Source organism: Spodoptera frugiperda, chromosome 27 (assembly GCF_023101765.2).
Source record: "Spodoptera frugiperda isolate SF20-4 chromosome 27, AGI-APGP_CSIRO_Sfru_2.0, whole genome shotgun sequence".
NCBI classification, from domain to species: Eukaryota; Metazoa; Arthropoda; class Insecta; order Lepidoptera; family Noctuidae; genus Spodoptera; species Spodoptera frugiperda.
This window is the reverse complement of record NC_064238.1, coordinates 8,722,588-8,742,349: the sequence shown is the minus strand read 5'-3', so window position 1 is coordinate 8,742,349 and position 19,762 is coordinate 8,722,588. Positions and strand designations below refer to the sequence as shown.

Sequence of the window (19,762 nt, the reverse complement as noted above, 5' to 3'; positions counted from 1 at the left end):
AAACTAGAATTGCTTTTATGTTTGACGCTGCCGTTTTAAATAACAATACTTCTATAGATATCCCTCACTTCACCGAAGAAAAACGATTTGCAAAAACTCTTTTGAACCGAAGTTTTATTGAAACGCTCTGTGACCCATTTTATGAACCCGTTGTGTAATAATGCTACGTTATTAGGGTTCAACGTGAATTATATTATCTACGGATCTGTTTATCGTATTTTTAGGCTCTTTTTTGTATAAAATGGGAGGTTTTTCGTTTGTTTATAGGATTTGTTATTTATTATGTGATTGACTAATCTTTTTGTAATAATTATATACTTCAAAAACAACGTCAATGCTATATGAACAGGACATATACGACGAAAACGGACGAAATACAACACAAGCATTGTTTCACGCCAGTTTTCTGTGAGGCCATGGTATCACTCCGGTCGAGCCGGCCCATTTGTGCCCAAGCATGGCTCTCCCACACTTAAAATCACTTTGGGACAACTGTTTATGTAATCTTAAAATTCTTCGTCAATGTTTAAGCGTGATGGATTTGCTACACAGGAAGATCAAAGTGTGGGCCACATTAAAAAAAAAACAAAGACTATCTTTTAGCGACTGCAGAGATTGATCTAAATACATAACAGTATGCCTAGTGTCTATTATCTCGTCATTAAATGAATGTCCAAACCTAACGGTTATTCAATGCAAAAGTCTACATACATATTTAAATGAATTTCCTGCACTTGACTAGTACAAAATACGGTAGAATATGACGGTCATAAAATATTAATATTATCGTAGAATACATTCAATGCTCGCTTGTAATGGCGATTTCAATTGCTTCGAGTAACGATTTAATATTATTTTATGTAGAGTTCGTAATAAAACCTGTTAATCAGTTGTGTCTTATACAGAGAGAAGTGAAGTTTTAGTTTTGTTTAATGTAGGATTGTTTTTCTCATATGTAACCTTACGGCTGTCTATCATTGGCGTTTTATAGGTTGACAGACTATGGAACGCCAATTGCTGCGATTGTTACATACCACTTTCGTTTCATCAACAGTCATCAGTATTTTCATGCAGAGAACTAAATTAATTATGATGTTATCGGCTAAATCACGTAACTGTTTTACAAAGAACTCGACTAGTTTCAAGCCATGCTAGAGGCATAATAATTAATTTAGTATGTCTCACGAAAAAGACAACAGAGAACTAACTTCATTATCGACCACCCATCATCGTCGTCATTATGTTAGCCACAAGACGCCAATAGTAACTCATAAAAAAATCCTCTAACTTAGGCACGTCGATGGTATTTTTTCTCCAGTTTCATGAAAATCTCAGTTGCGTAAAGAGGCTGTTGCTCAGTAATGGGCACTTATAGGCACATATAGGCTGATGATGATAAATTAGGTAATTCTCTGTAGAAAAATGAGAAGTTTTTTTGCTGACCATACAAAGTTAGGAGAAAATAGTTCAATTGAGTTTGTTATTGAATCTGTTACAGGCCACGAGCTCAGCTCCACATTAAAGTAAAATAGGCAATAACTAGCTAACCACCACTGACTTGGCTAGCGTTATCTCTATAAAATATTCTGAACTACTCAATTACTAAACTGTTATACCTACCTACTTACGTTTTCCATCGTAATATATAAGTAAGGAAATGGTTTTGGAAAAAATATATTAGGTATTTGCGAGTTTTTCGAATTTCTTAGTTGACTTGTATCACACGTATTATAATTATGAAAGTTTTTTTGTTTGGATGTTTGTGCGTCAATCGCGCTGAAACTACTGAACGGATTTTGATGTCATTTGGTATTCACTTTTGTGATAGGACTTGTGTGATAGGTGACTTTTTATCTCAGCTAAGTAAGCTAGTGTACCAGTAATATTCTTACAATTTTGATGAATAAAAATACTAAATATATTACTATAATCAATTAAAATACATTAGTAATTTAATTTATGCACTCAATGGCTTGCTAGTTTAATGTTAATAAACGTGTACAATGTTTATATACTGCATTATGTATGTAAGAAGATATATATAAAAACACTAATTTAGTATTACAGAAACAAATTACAAAGCGATTAATCCCAATCATTACAATGTACAACGGACACTCGATAAAGACGACTGTCTGTGACTCGACAGAACAATTACTTGCATTTAAATCTATGACATAATCTTTATTGCTATCGACCTTGTGGTACCTATAGAATGACTATTTAAATATATTATGTTGTTTACATAGTTAAAATGCAACTCCGATGTTGTATGCCTGCCAAATGATGTAGTAAGTATTGCTCATAGACTCAAAACACGCTGACTGCCTCGTTAGTCGAGTGTTCACAAGTGCGATTGCCGGACAAAGAGTCTCGGGTTCGTTTCCCGGGTGGGGCAAAGGTGAGGCAAAGTATTACTAGGCTTTTTTCGGATTTCCGAAAATTTCATGCATGGATTCTGGAATTGTTTTCAGTATATGGCAATAGACTCATCCCCTATTACATTGGACTTATAATGCAAAAGGTGAAATGTGAGTGTAACTGTACATTGTATAGCAGCATTACGCGCCGTAATGTGTACCTCTGCCTACCCCTCCGAGGATTAAAGGTGTGACGTTGCTTTTTTCTTAACATGGTACACTAATACTTTTCGCAAAAACTCTCTAAGAAAAAGGCGTTCTCCTTTTTAAAAGACCGTCAAGACACTTGTAACTCTGGTATTGCGATGTCCATGGGCGGCGCTAATCACTTACGATCAGTTAATCCGTCCTCTTGTCCCCATTTCACACTTCTAATGCTTCTAGGATTTTTTGTAAGAAGTGCGAAAAGCTCAACCACTTAAGGAATATTAATATTATTTTTATTTGCGACATAAATGTTGTTACAAGTAAAACCTTACGTATTTAGGTACCTACTTAGATTAACTTCTTTATTCATAAATCAATTAATGAATTTAATACTAAAACATTATCATTCATTCACATAATCAACAACACTAGAAGTAATCATATAAAAAAGGGATGGTCTTAAAGTCAATTTCATAAACCAGTTACAACGAAAAAAGCCCGACAAACCTTTTTCCCAACGTAATATCAACACACATTAAAGATTCACCGAGATCAATTATTTGTAACCTTTTATCCCGTACCGATATCCTGAATCCGCACAATGGACGCCTTTACCTCTCGCAAACGCCTCACCTTCATCCCAAACTCCACACAAAACTAAACTCTACCTTTTTAATACAAGGTTGGTTTTCCTATAGCTGTTTATCCTCACACGTGTCCTTATTTAGTTTTAAATGGATAGGTACGGGACCATTTAATCGATTGTCCATCCAAGCGGCTGGAAGTGCTTTGATTACTGCTTCCTCCCTTTTATTTATTTATAAATTGTTCATCGACGTTTTTGTCCCGTGTACTATGTACTTTATTGGTTAAATAGAGTGTAATTTATGTGGGATAAATTGGTCTATTTTGTGTTGATCTGTTTATTTATTGTCATTCTGTTGCTAGGCTAGTTCTGGGTGACTGGCATCGCAACAGATCTACGTCTTTTTTTATAATCACAATCGTGAGACATACTAAATTATATCACGGTTTACTCACGTACATATCTGGAGAAAAAAGTTCTACAGACCTGAAGGTCTGAAGACTCCCTCAATTAAAGATTTATTTTAAACGTAAGGTTTTTCTAACGTATCAACAACCTCAGTAAAATACGACTGCGGTCTATAATACCTTGACAGTTGAATGCCTCTGAGTCGTGGTGGCCCGGAGGTGTGAGACGCCCGCTTCTCTACACGAGGGCCTCGTAGGTTCATAACCCACCAACCGGCTAGTACCAATGTGACTTTTTCCGAGTTATATGTACTTTCCAAGATTATTTAGACACCACTGACAAACGGTGAAGGAAAACATCGTGAATAAGTGAAGTGTGGACTTATAGGCTGTTGATGATGATGATAAGTTGAGTGCCTCTAGTATTAAGAAATATTCCTTTACTCTACTTAAATTATCAACGTAAAATGTTTCTTAACTTTCAATTACTAACTCAATAATTTCTGCGAACATCATTAGGTAAAGAAGCTTAGGCAATGAAGATAAAGTGTAGTTTAATTTTGTTTAAGATTTTCTACCACGAGGAATCAATTCATCAATTTGAATTATATGTATTATCAATGGCATCAATTCAAAAATATTTTTAATCACTTTTGTCACACTAATGACACAAACATTGGTCTGAATACGCAACGTCACGCCTTTTATCCCCGAAGAGGTAGGCAGAAGTGCACATGCTAAACAATGTTCACCCACTTGTCACTATTTGTGTTATAAGTCCCACGTAATAGGGAGTGAGCTTACTGAATAAAATATGGAAAATCACTTAATGTAACTAATTAATAAACTTAAATTTAGTCTTACCGCCGTACTCAGAGTGATTTAATAGTTATAGCATTAAATGACTCTGAGTGTGGCAGTTAGTCAACAAATACTTATCTCATCGTAATTTCATTCGTTTTGTGTTATTGAACAAACACACCTCTTTAATGTTAAAATAGGTAAATTTTTAGGTACATACACTAATTATTTATTGCACCTATTGTTCCTACATAGTTTTACTACACAAAAGTTTATCAATATGGCCGCTAAATTAGTTGCACTTAATCAAAATGTAGGCGGATAATACAAAATTCTATTGTTTTCGCCTACCTTGCCGTGATTTATTGCAGGATCCGTAGGTACATAAGGCCACACATCAAGATATACAATACCAGTCTATCATGGTCTCGCTTTATAAGATCTTTCCGCGGATTTACCGGTCAGTTTATACTGGTTTGTTCAGCTTAATGTGATCGCGCAACCGTGTGTACATAAATAATTCATTGACGGATCTAAGACGTAGATTAACTAGGCTGTTTGCGTCTTACATGTATTCATAGGGATGCCAGGTAGATAGATACAGATGCCAGAAGGATTTCCGACTTTATGGCAGATTGATATAAAGTTGAAAATCAAATATAGAGAAAGAAAGAAAGGTGTACGTTGACTTGCTGTTGTCTGTACTTAGTTATACAGTAGTCTGTGTCTAGACAGTTAGGTATGTGCATAAATATCTGAGTTTTTACAACAGCTGACCTGTTTGTCTACATTTTAAATGGTATTTAAATTGAAAGAAGTTTTGTAAATTCAGTTCTTTCGTATTATTTGTCTTGTTTATCGTGCCGTGTTTGGTATCTGTTTTTGCTGTTTGATATGTCAGAATAAAAAGTATAAAAATATATTAATTAGACTATTATACCAATAAATTAAATCAGATCTCAAAAGAAACTGGCATATTAAGAACTTTAATGAAACTGACGTTTCTGGCCCAGGCCGAGGCCAATATTGAAAGGTTCTAAGAGCGGCAATGCCACAAAGGTCACAATTTTAGAGATATCAAACAAAATATCAGGCACTGGATCCACTGGACCCGGTAGCGAGTTATTAAGTGTTAAATCAAATCCAGTTTCCCGCTAAACATTTAATTGTCATTGTAGTTCTTGATCTAAATCTTTAAGTCATAATCATATATATTGAAGTAAACAAAATATGGTACTCACTTTGCATTTTTGGGCGTAGTATCAGGTTGGCAGCAGGCTCGATACCGAAGCACTACGTCTGTGGGTGTTAGGGCTTCGGTCTCGTCCGGCGGCGCTTCGCACTCGTCCGTGACGAGCGGCGCCCGCGCCGGCGACGTGTGAGACCCGTACCCGTCGGAATTCAGCTGGAATTAACACCATAATCCAGTATTACATTGTACTTAGATAATATTGATACATAATTAGTCTTTTTTAAAGTGTTTGCCCTATGTTTAGGTGTTTTCTCGCATATTGCGTTAATTTACAAGGACAATTTTCACAAACACATCAAATCTCAAGAATTGATTCGTGCGATTAGTCGCGTCTTCGATATCTAGGATTTATTACGCGATCACATCAAGGATTCGATCATAAATTTCCTACTTTTCCTCCTATTGTTTTTACTGCTTACTTGATACCAACACATAATTACCTATCAGACAATAATTCACACACTTACATGTCTTTCACATAATTTACCTCACAAACTCCATTAATATAAACAAATTAATTACCAGTACATTACTCGCCAGTTGAGAATTCCCAATTTTCTTTGGTTTCTTTCTCATAACAGGTTTCTTTTGCTTACACAAATCAACATTATACATTTCGCTAAAATCGACTTAAAACAGACAACAACAGAAGCTATTTTGGTTTCTAAAACATATTAAATCTTTTGCTGTGTACACCACACTACACTGAAATAAAATATGCTTCTTTGGTATAATAAACTGCACATTTGGCGAATCGCCAAACACTAGTCATTTTGGAAATATCAAACGAAACATCACTATTGTTTTATAAGGACATTATATTTGATTAATTATTTACACTTTATTGTTCGCACAAGACTTTTCAAGAGACATTTTCTCTTCAAGAGACAGACACAACCACGATCTAACTTCGACTAAGACGAGCAACGAGTTGTTGTTTACACTCGTAAACAATTACTAATATGCGTAAACAAATGAACTAATTAGTTTATACCAGTAGACGCAACTAAATGTAGACTCGTTTCTATAGTCAAACTATCGACACAACTTAGAAGAACATCGCAATAATTATGTCATACAAAGAATTTGAAGAATATATTTTCTAGACAGGGCATTAATTGATACTAATCTATCCACATTTAACCATCCGTATCCAGATAATACCCAGGGAACGGATTTACAACTTAAGGATAACATTATTTTCTGAGGAGGTACGTATATTTACCTCTCTATCCTTACCGTCTAACTATATTTTACTTATCTACAAGATAAAGTATCTACATTTTTTGTCAAAGAAGAAGCTATAAGTATTCTACACAAAACATTAAAGTTTATTTTGATTTCATAGCTCTAACACTACTTATAAGAAGATTATGTCATCGACAAATAAAACGATGCAGTAGGTATTGCATGCACAAATTGTTGGACATCTCTAATGATTTCTATGCAGTACTCGCATCACAATGCAGGGTGCATCACTAATTTCCTTGCTACCATTTTCAGCTAGGCTTATTGTAACTCTATCCTTATTTGTGTGTGATTGGATGATGCGGCAATATGGCCGCCGCTCAAACCCACCTTCCATATTCAATTTTCAAATATCATTAATGTTCCAAATTTATGGCCTGTATTTTATTTCCTAGCAACTAAACAGATGCTACATTGGTATTTATTGGAATCTATATGTGTTATGCTAATTTAGTGAATGATGACTGGACTCCAAATAATAAAATGCGGCTACATATGGCTCATGAAGTACTAAAAAGATACAGAAAGAAGGAAAACGATTTAGGAGAGAACCTAATTTACGTACAGGAGTTTCTAAGTATAACAAAACTACGGCTTTTCTTTCACACTATGGTAAAAGAAAAGGCGTACTAAATATCAACATTTTTACAAGCACTTTTATCTATCAAAAGTATACAAAATATTCCAAGATAATATCAGATAGGTAAGTTAGAAGTAGGTAATAAAATCATATTTAAAAATATGAAAACTGCAATGAGTATTCATTGATCTGGAAATGAGTTATTAAAATAATAATTTTCTCTAAAAAAGCAACGCTTTACTTCAAACTATAAGAATTAAACATAACCCTTCCTTCTGGCGCAGTCGGGTAAAGATATAATAATACAGAATGGTATTGCTAATTCTATGAAAATTCAAGTTAATTCGTTCGTAACAACTCTTACAACAATTCCCATTAGGCAATGGGGCATTGGGAAATTGTAAGAGTACTTATATACAAATGATTAAAATGAAATCTACTCCAACACTTCAAACAATTAAAACGTGCCAAATACTTCCCTTCTCAAACTATCAAATCATCCGGAAAGATTACTAACACCAGTAAAAGGCCCATTGTCATTTATTTATATAGACCTAATCGTAGACATTCCTTTTTGAATTTTGTATAGGCACTGCCTTTAAAATGGATTTAAATGACTGTTAATCTTTATCAGTAAAGATATTTGTGTTCCCCACAGTTTAAATATCTTCTAACGAAAAAACATATCATCAGCCAAAACCAGACCTTTGTCGAATTTCGGAGCTACAACTATTTGTCGTCCGTTCTAACCAAACCATATCATCATGCCAGAACGACACTTCAGTGGCATTTACAATCTTCTTCAAACTCTTGATGAAGTTAGCTTTTTAACATAAAAAATCTCATTACATTTAACATCAGAATTCTCATTGCAGTTGTATGAAGATGAAAATGGATATGAGCTCACTTTGACGATGGTGCCGACCTGGTTTTCTTGAGGGTCGAGCGGCCGGTCCAGGGGCGCTCTGGTCACTTCCTTATTCTCCACGTCCACGGGGGCTCCAAGCAACCGCTCCTTCATCTCGTGGATGTAGGGGCAACGCTGCATCGCGATGTAAAACTCGCGAACGCGCACCTGGTGAAAGAAATTATCTATTTAGAACATGGATGAAGATATTAATGATTATGATGATATATTTGGTCAAGTGGACATTTTGTGTTATAATTCTTGAGTGATATTAAATTAATTATTGTCTTATTATGCTCAACTATGAGCCCCAACGTGGTTTGGAATCATTCAAGTTTACTTTGATAAAATTTCTCAAACAGAAGTTAATGTAGTTTGGGAAAATGCAAAGAAGAATAACGAAACATCAAGAACGTAAATATTACTTAACACCAATAATGCATTCTTCATTGAAATAGGTAACAAAATATAATCAAAGACCTACATAAATAAGTAAGGCATACAAAGATCCAATAGTATTAGATTCCAAAGAGGTTGAGAGAGAAAGGATGCGTAATATCTAGTTACGTTATCTTTACTCGCTTCATTTAACAAAGCTACGATCTTCAAGCGGCTGTGGGAACCAATAAATCATCTTATGTGTAGTTTTCTTAGCTTTGGAACTTCGTCAATCTATATTATGCTGCTAACTCTTCCCACGCGATTTCATTCGCTCTTTTATAGCTTATTTAGGATTATTCAATTTAAACCAGTAGTCCCAAAGATTTACGCGCAATTTTAGTATATTATTCTTTAAGATTACATTTCTATAGCAAACTTATTCTTCTTTTAAAACTGAAGTTACTATTAGACAAGTAAACAACCGATTCCTACATAGTAATAAAAAAAATACCTGTAAATAATCATACAATGTGCTAAACTATGAAGCGCGAATTCTGATAGAACATTATAAATACGAAACAGCACATTACTCCAATTCCTTCTGTTTCATCAAAGTCATCAATCAAGATCATAAACGCCAACAATACACTCAAATACAGTCATATTTTATATTATGTAGTAACAGTTTTCATAACACTATATGGTATACAGCACTTTAGCGTTCTACTATCAAGATCCGCTCGACTTACTCCAATTAGCCTCCAATTTACTTGCTTTAATGCAATTTGTGGTTCAGAGCAACTTCATCCGGAACAGACAAACCGTATTTAAGTCCAATTTTATCAGAACCGAGTAAGAAGTTTCCAGTTTTCGAGTGAACATTTAGTTCTTATTTGTTCCAAGAAGTTGAAGTTTCTATATAAAATTTAATGTACCATTTCAGATCTTTAGGGATACGTAACAGTCGTTCCACCTTAGGGGTTCCGGAGCAGGTCTACTAAGAGGACTCGGTACCCCTTACAGGTATTGAAGGTGGCCATAGTGGCCAGTGTGGTTATAGTGAGTAAAAAATCTCACACTCCCTAGTCTTGTATCACCAAAAACCTGGGCGCCTTTTTAAAGTTTCCAAAAAAATCACCTCAGACATAGCCCGATTAAAAAATCCAATGAGGGTCGTTTGATTCACTAGATGGCACTATTATCTATTATAGCTTCTGGTCTTTTGATTAGTCTATAGAGTATTCGATAATGTTAAGCTGAATGGACCTTAGGTACACCTTACTAGGGTCATATTTGAAAGCAAAATCGAAAACCCTTTATAAAGTAAACGATTCACATTGTGTGCGTTAATTGTTTTCATATAACATGGGAAACAATTTACATTCCACATTTTCCAAATTCCTTCACCATTGTTAAAGGGAATGAAGTACTAAGTTAGTAGGACACCTTAACCAAGGATAAAGTTAGACGTCACTGAAACCATCATTATTATTATTTATGACATTACCAAAAAACTATTTACTGATGCCTTTGGGCGATTATGGAAATTACATTACACTTAGTTCATCATTAACATTATAATATATTATCAGTCACAAGACGTCCACTGCTGAACATAGGCCACCCCCAATGACTTCCAGATAGGCCGGTTGGAAGCGACCTGCATTCAGCGGCTCCCTACGACCTTAATTAGGTCGTCTGTCCACCTTGTAAATGTGTTAGTTAGTTACTACCAATACCAAACCCTATTAATACTATTTGTCACCTTTTGTTCCAACCACATAATGACACCACAGTGCCAAAATTTCCGGAACCTTACCACCCATACGGGCTTATCTACCCAAATCCGATTACCCAAGGTTAATAAATTTCATAAGAATACAAAAGTTCACGGCCTCGCACACATGGGGATACGCTTCCCATATCCAAGTGCTAATGTACGACACCCTGTATATGGAGCGCAGACGTGCGACGCATACAGGGTGCTCCTTGTATAACCTAAGTCAGACCTCGCTTTTGGCGAATGATGTAACAATATTGGTGTACCGTGACTAACATTTGGGATATGAAATGTAATAATAATCATTGTTTTGTTTTAATAGATTTAAAAGTATTAAGCTATTTATTCATACATGGGTACATACCTACATAACCTCACACCTGTCTCACATGGAGATAGGCAGAGACTATGGATACAGAATAAACTATGGATATGGAACGTCAATTCTGTGTAAAAAGATTTCCGTAAATAAATTTATTTATCATATTTACAGCAAATATGAACAACTTCTGATGGAATTAAAAAACCACTAACAGCGACCACATCTTTAATAACTGGAAATACCGTACTATAACATAAAAATAATCAAACGCTAGATATTTACCCATAAATCATATCTACACCCATACAACAATGTCAACAAGGACCTTCATAGAACATAACACCATAGATTATTATCATTATCACATAACAAGTATTATAATAATCATCGTTATCTTACATTCTACATAACTTATGTAATATGCACTATACAAAGCACATCGCTACACATCAACCTAAACAGAACCAGTATAAATTGACCGTCTAATGAGAAGTCAAAGTCAAAAAGTCAAAATCATTTATTTCAAATAGACTAGGAAGGCACTTTTGAACGTCAAAGCAAATATAATAAGATTAATAACGTCTGTCTGTCAGTCCTCTAGTGAAGCTATTTGCTCGTTCCAAAGTGTAGATTCCTATGGAGAAGAACGAGCAAGAAACTCCATAGGTTACTCTTTTTCAATCAGATTCACAATACAATTCTTGGTTACATTGTTTCGATTACTTCAACTATGTGAGAACAATGTAAAACTAATATTCAGTCAAAGAAAGATCATACAAAGCGAGACCATGATACACTGGTTTTGTAGCTCGATGTGTGCGTATATTATGTGTTGCATTGCAGCGCATGTGTTTATGTACCGGTAAAGTGTGAATTACACTTGCCCGAGCACAACTAACGACCTATGAACCATAGAGTATGCAGATAAGGAGTAGGCACTGTGAATGAAATAGTGTCCACAGAAAAAGGTTTAAACAAGTGGCCCTGCTGTGAATGGCTGAAAAGATATAGGTTAACTAAGTTACTAGTTTCTGCCCGTAGTTTCGTTTGCGTTCCCGTGGGATAAAAAGTAGCCTATGTGTTATTGCAGACCATAATCTACCTTTGTTCCAAATTTCATCTCGATCCCTTCAGTCACTTTCACGTTTTTGAGTAACAAACGGACAGTCAAACAACTCTCTAAAGCTGAAACTCTTTAGATTAGGATCGATTTTTGACATTATTCTTCGTCTTCTTCTATGGAGTTTCTGTAAAAAAATTAACATCGATCCACAGCTGGCTTTCATGACACCCACGGTCATAAAAAATACTATAGGTAGAGAAAGTATCACCCACCACTCAATTACCGGAGTATTTTTCAGTCCAATTCCCAATGTAAGATGGAACTCCTAACTTCTATCCTCCATGCTATAAAGCGATCGAATATGGACTATTGACAATATTCAGCCAAGATGGCTTCCTGTTCAATGTGAAGTTATTCCGATCCCTTTGTTCAATGTAGGTTACTATAACTTGTAGGCGTTGGCGTAGAAACGAGTTTCCATGCAGTGGTAAACTTTTTTAACTGGATATCGAGTGCATTGAGTGTAGGAGGAAGTATTTCTTGGATAGTTATTTTATTTCAGTTTATCACACTACAAATGTGAAAGTTTGTTCGTTTGGATGGATGTTTGTCCGTCAATCACTCTGAAACTACTGATCCGATTTTGATGAACTTTGGTAGACAAACAGGGTATCAACTGAATTGGGTGATAGGATTTATCCTACACGAACGCGAGCGAAGCCACTGTCAGAAACTAGTATTTTATATCCGTAAATACGTTTATTATTTTTTATTAGACGTATTTTTGTGAAAGAGACAATGTTTTTCTGCTGTCTAAACATCTAATGAATCAGTTTACAAGGCGATATTTTATCCTCTTTACGAGTTTTTGAACTCATATACTAAAACCTGAGAAAATATGTAACAATGGGTACTTAAAATATATAATTTAGTGGTTTTCGCATAGTATTTTCAGTAGAACACACTAGAAAGTAGCAGCTACATTGGTTCAATTGTCTTTTTGAGCTAGCTTAGTTAAGTTTTAAAATTCACAACAATATTCTTACAAAACTTCATTCATTACATCTTACATCACCCACAAAGTAAAAGTAACACAAATTAGCTTGTATTTTTGGCAGTCCATTGAATAGTACTCCAAAAGACGTATGTAAATGAGTGACTGCTCTTATCGGGAACAATAAGATCTCTCCGACAACGAAGCGCTTTGTCTACAGAACCGCAAAACGTTTCCACGTGTCAACGTTACGTGGGAGGGATCTCAGATCTCTTTAGGGATCTCAGATCTGACATACGTCAAAGAACAGCCTTCATATATCTACGTTTTTGTTTAACAATAAAATTAAATGTACGATAAATCAATATGACATCAATAATGCAAATTAAATTGAAATGCGATACCGAAATGCATATAATACATAATTAATATTTATGAGGTGTATTTTATGTAATGTTAATTGTTTTGTATTGATATTTACGTAGCCTAATGGACTAATGGTTTCGCGACAAATATGTTAGTGTGTTGTCAAATGCTTTACCATTTTAGAGTCTATATCTGTATTTCTATTTGTACACAGGAGTATATGATAGCTGACGTCTGCTGTCATACACTTTTTTTAAGGGGGAAAATCATTCAATGGTTTCTCCTGCCCTGGGCGACGCCAGAGGGAGTTTCAGACTCTTACTGATAATAAACCACTCCGTTCCTACTCCTGCTTTTCGAGCCGGAGCCCCGGTTTACCCGGATTGCTGTCATACACTGCAGTGCATAAATCCAGTTTTTTTTTTTATTTCACATAATTATATTTCTATTCCTGGCATACATACAACATAGTCTTATGTAGTGTTAACTCTCTAACCAGTTAAAAAAAAAACTAAATTCTTTCTTTTCCAATTCAAAAATAGAACACGAGCATAGTAACGGGCTAACCACAAAGAAAGTGCCTAATTAGCATCCCACTTCGACTTTCAAGCCAAGGAAGTCAATTAAAAATCCACAGAGTAGCAAATTAAAAAGTAACAAATGCTGCATTTCTAACTATGGCACATTATGGGAATTAATTCTGGCCTCGCAGCCTCGGAAAAGCTGACTGAATGCAGAACGTTTTTTGCCGAGTGAAACTGGCATTATGTGGGGAAAATTGCGGCTGTGTGTGGCTCAGGCCGTCTGCCCATGTAGGGCTGAATTGTGTCTATGTGACAGATATACGTCTATCGAAGGAAAAAGTAATATATACCGTCTGATGTAGGTAACAGGAAAGGTTTGAAGTTGATTTGTTGTTGTGCTTATAGACATTGAAATAGATGGTGTTTCTTTTTGCACGTGTTTAAACGATTAGACTTGTGATGTCTGGATTTAAAATTAGAATTAGCATTCTATTCTTGACATACCTACTTATGAACACTTTACTTCTTAGTGTTCCTATATTATGTTGAATATTTTATGGTGATATTGTTTTTTATTTAGCTCCCTTTGAAGAAGATTTTTAACCACAATGTTTGAAGATTTATATCAACTGTAACAATTTTTCTAAAACAAAACTTGCAGTTGTGTCATGTCCGAGTACTCGCAATGCATTTCATACAAACCACGTCGTGTACAATCGATAACAACGAAACGAGGGCACGGGGTCAATGAACTTCGCGAACTACTCACTAAGCGTAAAATTAAGTTAATGACTGTTGTTTCCAATCGGTCAACAGTGACGTTTGCAATGCCCCAGTGGTGTAAGCAGACTTCTATGAATATAGTAGCAGATACTAGCCTAGAAGGAGTTATAAGTTTTAGACTTGGATTGTTGCCAAGAAATTGAGTGCTTTGTAAATAATAAAGTTACATATTTTTTAAATCCTTTTTTAATATTTATAATCTAAGCGCTTAATTTAAGTTTGTTTAACGTTTAACGAGGTCGGTACGACACCGCATTCAGCACTCTTATTAGAGCGGGCCAATCAGGAGAACGTTTTAGACGCTCTGATTGGCCGGCTCCAAAGAACCAACCAACCAGAATGCTGAACGCGCTCTCATTTCGATCTCGTTAGACGTAAAACAAACTCGTACTAAGCTTTCAGTGTTTTGTTTACAATAGGATTTAAGAAAGGACTGAGGACTATTAAAGTACATAGGTACTATTGTGATTTGAAATTCAACTGCTATCCAGTTATATTATAATGACCCACTGTTATGTTATGTATACTTTGAACGTTATCAAACAGACACAAAAACCAATTTTCATCTCTTCCATCCCCATAATAACAATTTAAATAGTAGTAACATACCTATCTACACAATATATTTCAAAAAAAGGTTCACCATCTCTCAACCAATGAAATACGACACCAAGTCATTCGCACAGACACTTCACGATCCATGCGCCAAGGCTAAGGAATTTGATCCAATCGTATTAAGACATGGCCTAATTTGTTTCAATCAAATGTGAACATGTATAAACAATTTTTATGTTTTTTGTCTTGTAATCTAATACTGTGTATGTATTTGAGGCTAATCTCATTACTGTATAAGGTGTTGATTCGGTTGTAGGTGTTAAATATGGTTACTGATCTGCCTTGACTGGTTTTCGTCAATGAATTTGTGTGTACTTATGTAGTAGTGTTTGACGTACTTTTTTAATTGAGGTTACCGCTACTTGTATGTATGTATCTGTAGGTAACGATTTTGAGATAACTTTATAGGAACATTTACTATGACCGCACGACGCGGTGGCTGGGCAAACGGCTGCGTAACGTGTAGCAGGTTCGATTCCCGCATGGAGCAACTCTTTGTGTGATCCACAAATTGTTGTTTCGGGTTTGGGTGTCACGTGTATGTAAACTTGTATGTTTGTAAACGCACCCACGGCACAGGAGAAAAATTCTAGTTAGGAGAGCAAAGTTTTCTTTGTATAAATCAATGGTTCTAAAGATAACATTGTAAAGACAACAATTTCATCACTTTTAGGAATTCACCCAAAAAAATACAAAAAGTAATACCAACATTTTAAATAACTAGCTTGGTATTTTTTTATAAAAGCCTTTTGCAAGTGGTAATATATATCTAAACCACCTAGACTCCCAGCCTCAACACACTACTTACATACTAATTGCTTATTTATGCAAATTACGAAGCACTTAATTATAGCAATTTACATTTTAAGGAAGACTTTTTAGTTATCTCTTTTGTACAGCAAAAGTAGCGCGAAAAGTCTTTGGCAAGACTCGTGAATTTAAACGGTGGAACTGGGACACTAAAGTATGAATAAGACGAGTATCATACAACTTAATGTTTTAATCTACGTACAAAGAGAGGGATCTCTTCGTTTTTCTTTTCATTTTTTTTTTATTTTGGGTTTTTGGTTTTTTATAAATTGTTAGATTATATCACTAGCAATAGTATCGAATTACATTAACAGACAGTGTTGAATTTTAGCTCAAAAACATATTAAAGAATGCACATTAGAATTACTTAATATTTATTTCCATGTCGCGCTTATTTTCAAAAAAATATTCGTAGACAACAAAAACAGCAGGTTTCACAAATTACTAGCACATTTCTTTCATCTTCAAACATGCAAACGACGCTACATAACTAATGCATACTCAGTTGCACAAGCTCTTAAAATGAAACCTCTTTGTAAGAAAGAACTCTATTCTGCAGTTGTGTGAACATCGCAACAATGCGAGTGTTTCCAGTTTTGTGTGAGAATCCACTAATGTCTCAATGTACTTTAATTGTTGGTTTGCTTTCTAAATAGGCACTTGTATTACGTTTATAGTCGCGAATATCTTTCAAACAAATCTATTGTACTACGATATTATTATTATTTAATAACGTCTTCATATTATTGTTAAGGGTTGAAATTTATCCAATGACTTCTCTTGCATTGAGTGAGGCGAGAGGGAGTGCTCTTAATGACTAAAAACCACCCCGTTCCTACTCCTGTTTTTCGAGCCGAAGCCCGGATAAACCCGCTAGGTAGTCCGCAGCTCCGAAAAAACACAAAAGCTCTATATTCAAGAAAATAATGAAAAAGAAGAAAACTAACTAAAAACAACTACCCTTTAAATTCCTAACCCCCAAAAGACTTGTAACGCCTCTAGTGTTTCAAGTGTCCATAGGTGACGGCGATTGTTTTTTATCAGATGACCTGTCTTTACCGGCTTATTCCATTAAAAAAAATTAAAACCAATAAGCAACTCAAAATGACCCAACCGTAAAATTTATAGCTCATAACATGAAACCAACAAACAAAGGAACACGCTGTGCAGTGATTCATACAATTTTAATAGTGCACCGTAGCCATGAACGTATAGTAAAAACAATTTTAAATTTTACAACTCCCATACACCTTTAAATAGGCTTGTAATAAGGAAAAACTGGGTCAGACGTGAACATTGTTCATGGTTCAGTAATCCACTGGGTAAAGCGTATGGACTGCGGTATACCCGTCAGCAGTTTCCTAAGAAATAAATATTTTCAGTACACGAACGCTTTGGGCTAAAAAGATCAATGGTTAAATATGGAACGTGTTTGATAAAAACCATACGTCAAAGAGGATATTGGCTTGTTTCTATGTAGGTAATATAAATATGGTATTCGTTCCTATATTTTTTTATTCGTAACGTGGTATAGATAGGTTAAGTAGTGAAAACAATGTTAAAGATTGTTTAAAACTGAACAGCATTAATAGATAAGCCTTACATACATACGTTGTTAAAGTTGACATAACGAAAGGAATAGTTTTAACGTAAGTACCTAACTGACAAAATGGCAACATCGTAGTAATATCAAAATCGTAAAAAAAATACAAAAAAAAACTATGTAACCGTTTCCACTGATACTAAGCTATGTAACTGGAAGGATGTGCGAGGAAGATGCGCAGCTCGACTATAGGATATTTCGATAGTACGGAAGCCATCCATAGCCCGCATTTTTTCTTATAAAAACATAGCTTAGCTGAGTCCGTTTCCACCAATCCTAAGCTATGTGTACCAATGAATATGATTGGTGGAAGCCAAACGCATCGACAGCAACATAGCATAGCACATTTCTGTTGGAAAAGCACCCTAAGAAACAATATTTTGAGAAAAACGATATGTGACAGGTTTTGTAGAAAACAAATAAAAAAGAAAATTTCATCTGAAAGGTTACACAGCCATTAGACTTAGGTACCTTAGGCGCTTTGCACATGGAGCAACTATTGGAGCAACTGGCAACTGGCAACTAGCTGTTTACATATATTTCAATTGAACCGCGCACACATAGCAACTCGAGTTTCGAGTTCCGGTAATCGTCAACAGTTTTCAGTTGCTGTAATCGATGACTAAGATAGTTCCTAATTGCCGCAACTAGCAACTGTTAAATATTATACCGGTTTTTAAAGTTGCCGTCGACGGCGACGACGTAATAAAATGAGAGCAAGTGCTGCTTCTTCGATATCCATTGTCATACTGAACGCTGATCGCTGCGTAGATTTAGCAACTCGGTTATGAAAGTTGCTCACAGATTGCCATAAAATTGCGGCAAACGTAAACGTTATAGCAACTATCAACTTTTTACAAGAAACTTTTAAAATGTTGATAGTTTCCTCAACTTAAGTTGCTCCATGTGCAAAGCGCCTTAAGCTCCAATAATGTCGACGTCCTACATAATACTATCCTACTTATTGGTTAAGGACCTTTTTATAAGAAAATACGTGGAAAAACAATCTTTTGTTCGCATAATGAAGTGAAGAATCTACCTTTGTTTGAAAAATAACAAGGTATGATACTTCTTAGAATATTATTCAGCTATGTTATAATGATAAAAACCTAATTCCTAAAACTGCTTAATGAATAAGCGTTACAATACTCATACCCATAATAATTATCCCTATTCCTGGAAATTATATCACTAAAATGTTTTACATTTCCATTACATTTAGTAAAAATAACGTACCTTACATTATAATACTAATTAAATAAATTAATACAATTGATAAATGATATTTATTTTTGCAAATATATGGTTATAATGTAACTCTTTTACACGTCAATCTCTTAATAACTAGATCAATTGTTTAACAACACCCTCATACTGTAAACTACCTAGTTAAGAAATCAACTTAAGTACCTACCTCTCTTAATAAACTTCTCTAGTCTCAATAAACCTTTATTGAGAATTTAAGACACTACACAAGAAAATGGACAACATCAACTTGAAGGTAGCGAAAAAAGGAGTGTCAAGTAACTACTTTTTACCCCAAACCATAAAACTATTCCTCTTTCAACAGTAAAAAGAGGAAAGGCTCTTTGCACTGCAGTAAAAGGTACTGAGGAACATCATGTACTGTACATAAATCATTGGGAAGTTTAGTAGGTACCTACGGGCGCTCCCCGCTGGAGACAAATATTTGCACGGCCTTCTAGGCTTGTTTCAAGGATAAATATTAGTGTAAGTAGTTGAGAGTATAGTGTTTTGTAAGTAACTACTAGGTACCAGGGTACGGAGAGAATTTTTGGAAGAATGTTCTTTGTGGTCGTATGACCTTCTGGTTAAGGATGAACGCTCTTGGTTTGGTCTTTATAACTGATCTAGATTAGGAATGTCGACTTTTTTCAACTAAATTTCAATCTTTATAAAAAAATATGTACTGAAAAATAATCTTTGCAGTGAATATGGTTTTATGTTCCAAATACTCTGAACAAAACGGGTTGTCGATAGCTGGTTACGCTATTTCCTCCAACACAATATACAAGAAACAATAAAAAGTAAAATTATCCAAGAAATAGAACACATAGGTACCTACATAGATCGTGTATGGAGATACAAAGTGTCGATACAACGTTTTAGATTAAATAAATAGGTCTTATCCTACATCCGCACACAAATAGGC

At 35.0% G+C, this 19,762-nt stretch overlaps 1 protein-coding gene across 6 annotated transcripts in view; it reads right to left on the bottom strand.

Moving 5' to 3' along the window:
* LOC118263306 (proton channel OtopLc) overlaps positions 1 to 19,762 on the bottom strand; it is a 67,362-nt gene that overhangs the window by 10,510 nt on the left and 37,090 nt on the right. For 5 of the 6 annotated variants that reach the window (XM_035575208.2, XM_035575207.2, XM_050705182.1 and 2 more), the window contains exons 2-3: positions 8,349 to 8,516; positions 5,603 to 5,766 (exon numbers count right to left, since the gene is read on the bottom strand). In XM_035575208.2, the coding sequence (XP_035431101.1) occupies positions 5,603 to 5,766; positions 8,349 to 8,489 (305 nt within the window). In that variant the 5' untranslated portion in view covers positions 8,490 to 8,516. The remainder of the gene's footprint in view (positions 1 to 5,602; positions 5,767 to 8,348; positions 8,517 to 19,762) is intronic. The other variant, XM_035575209.2, reaches the window with a different exon arrangement.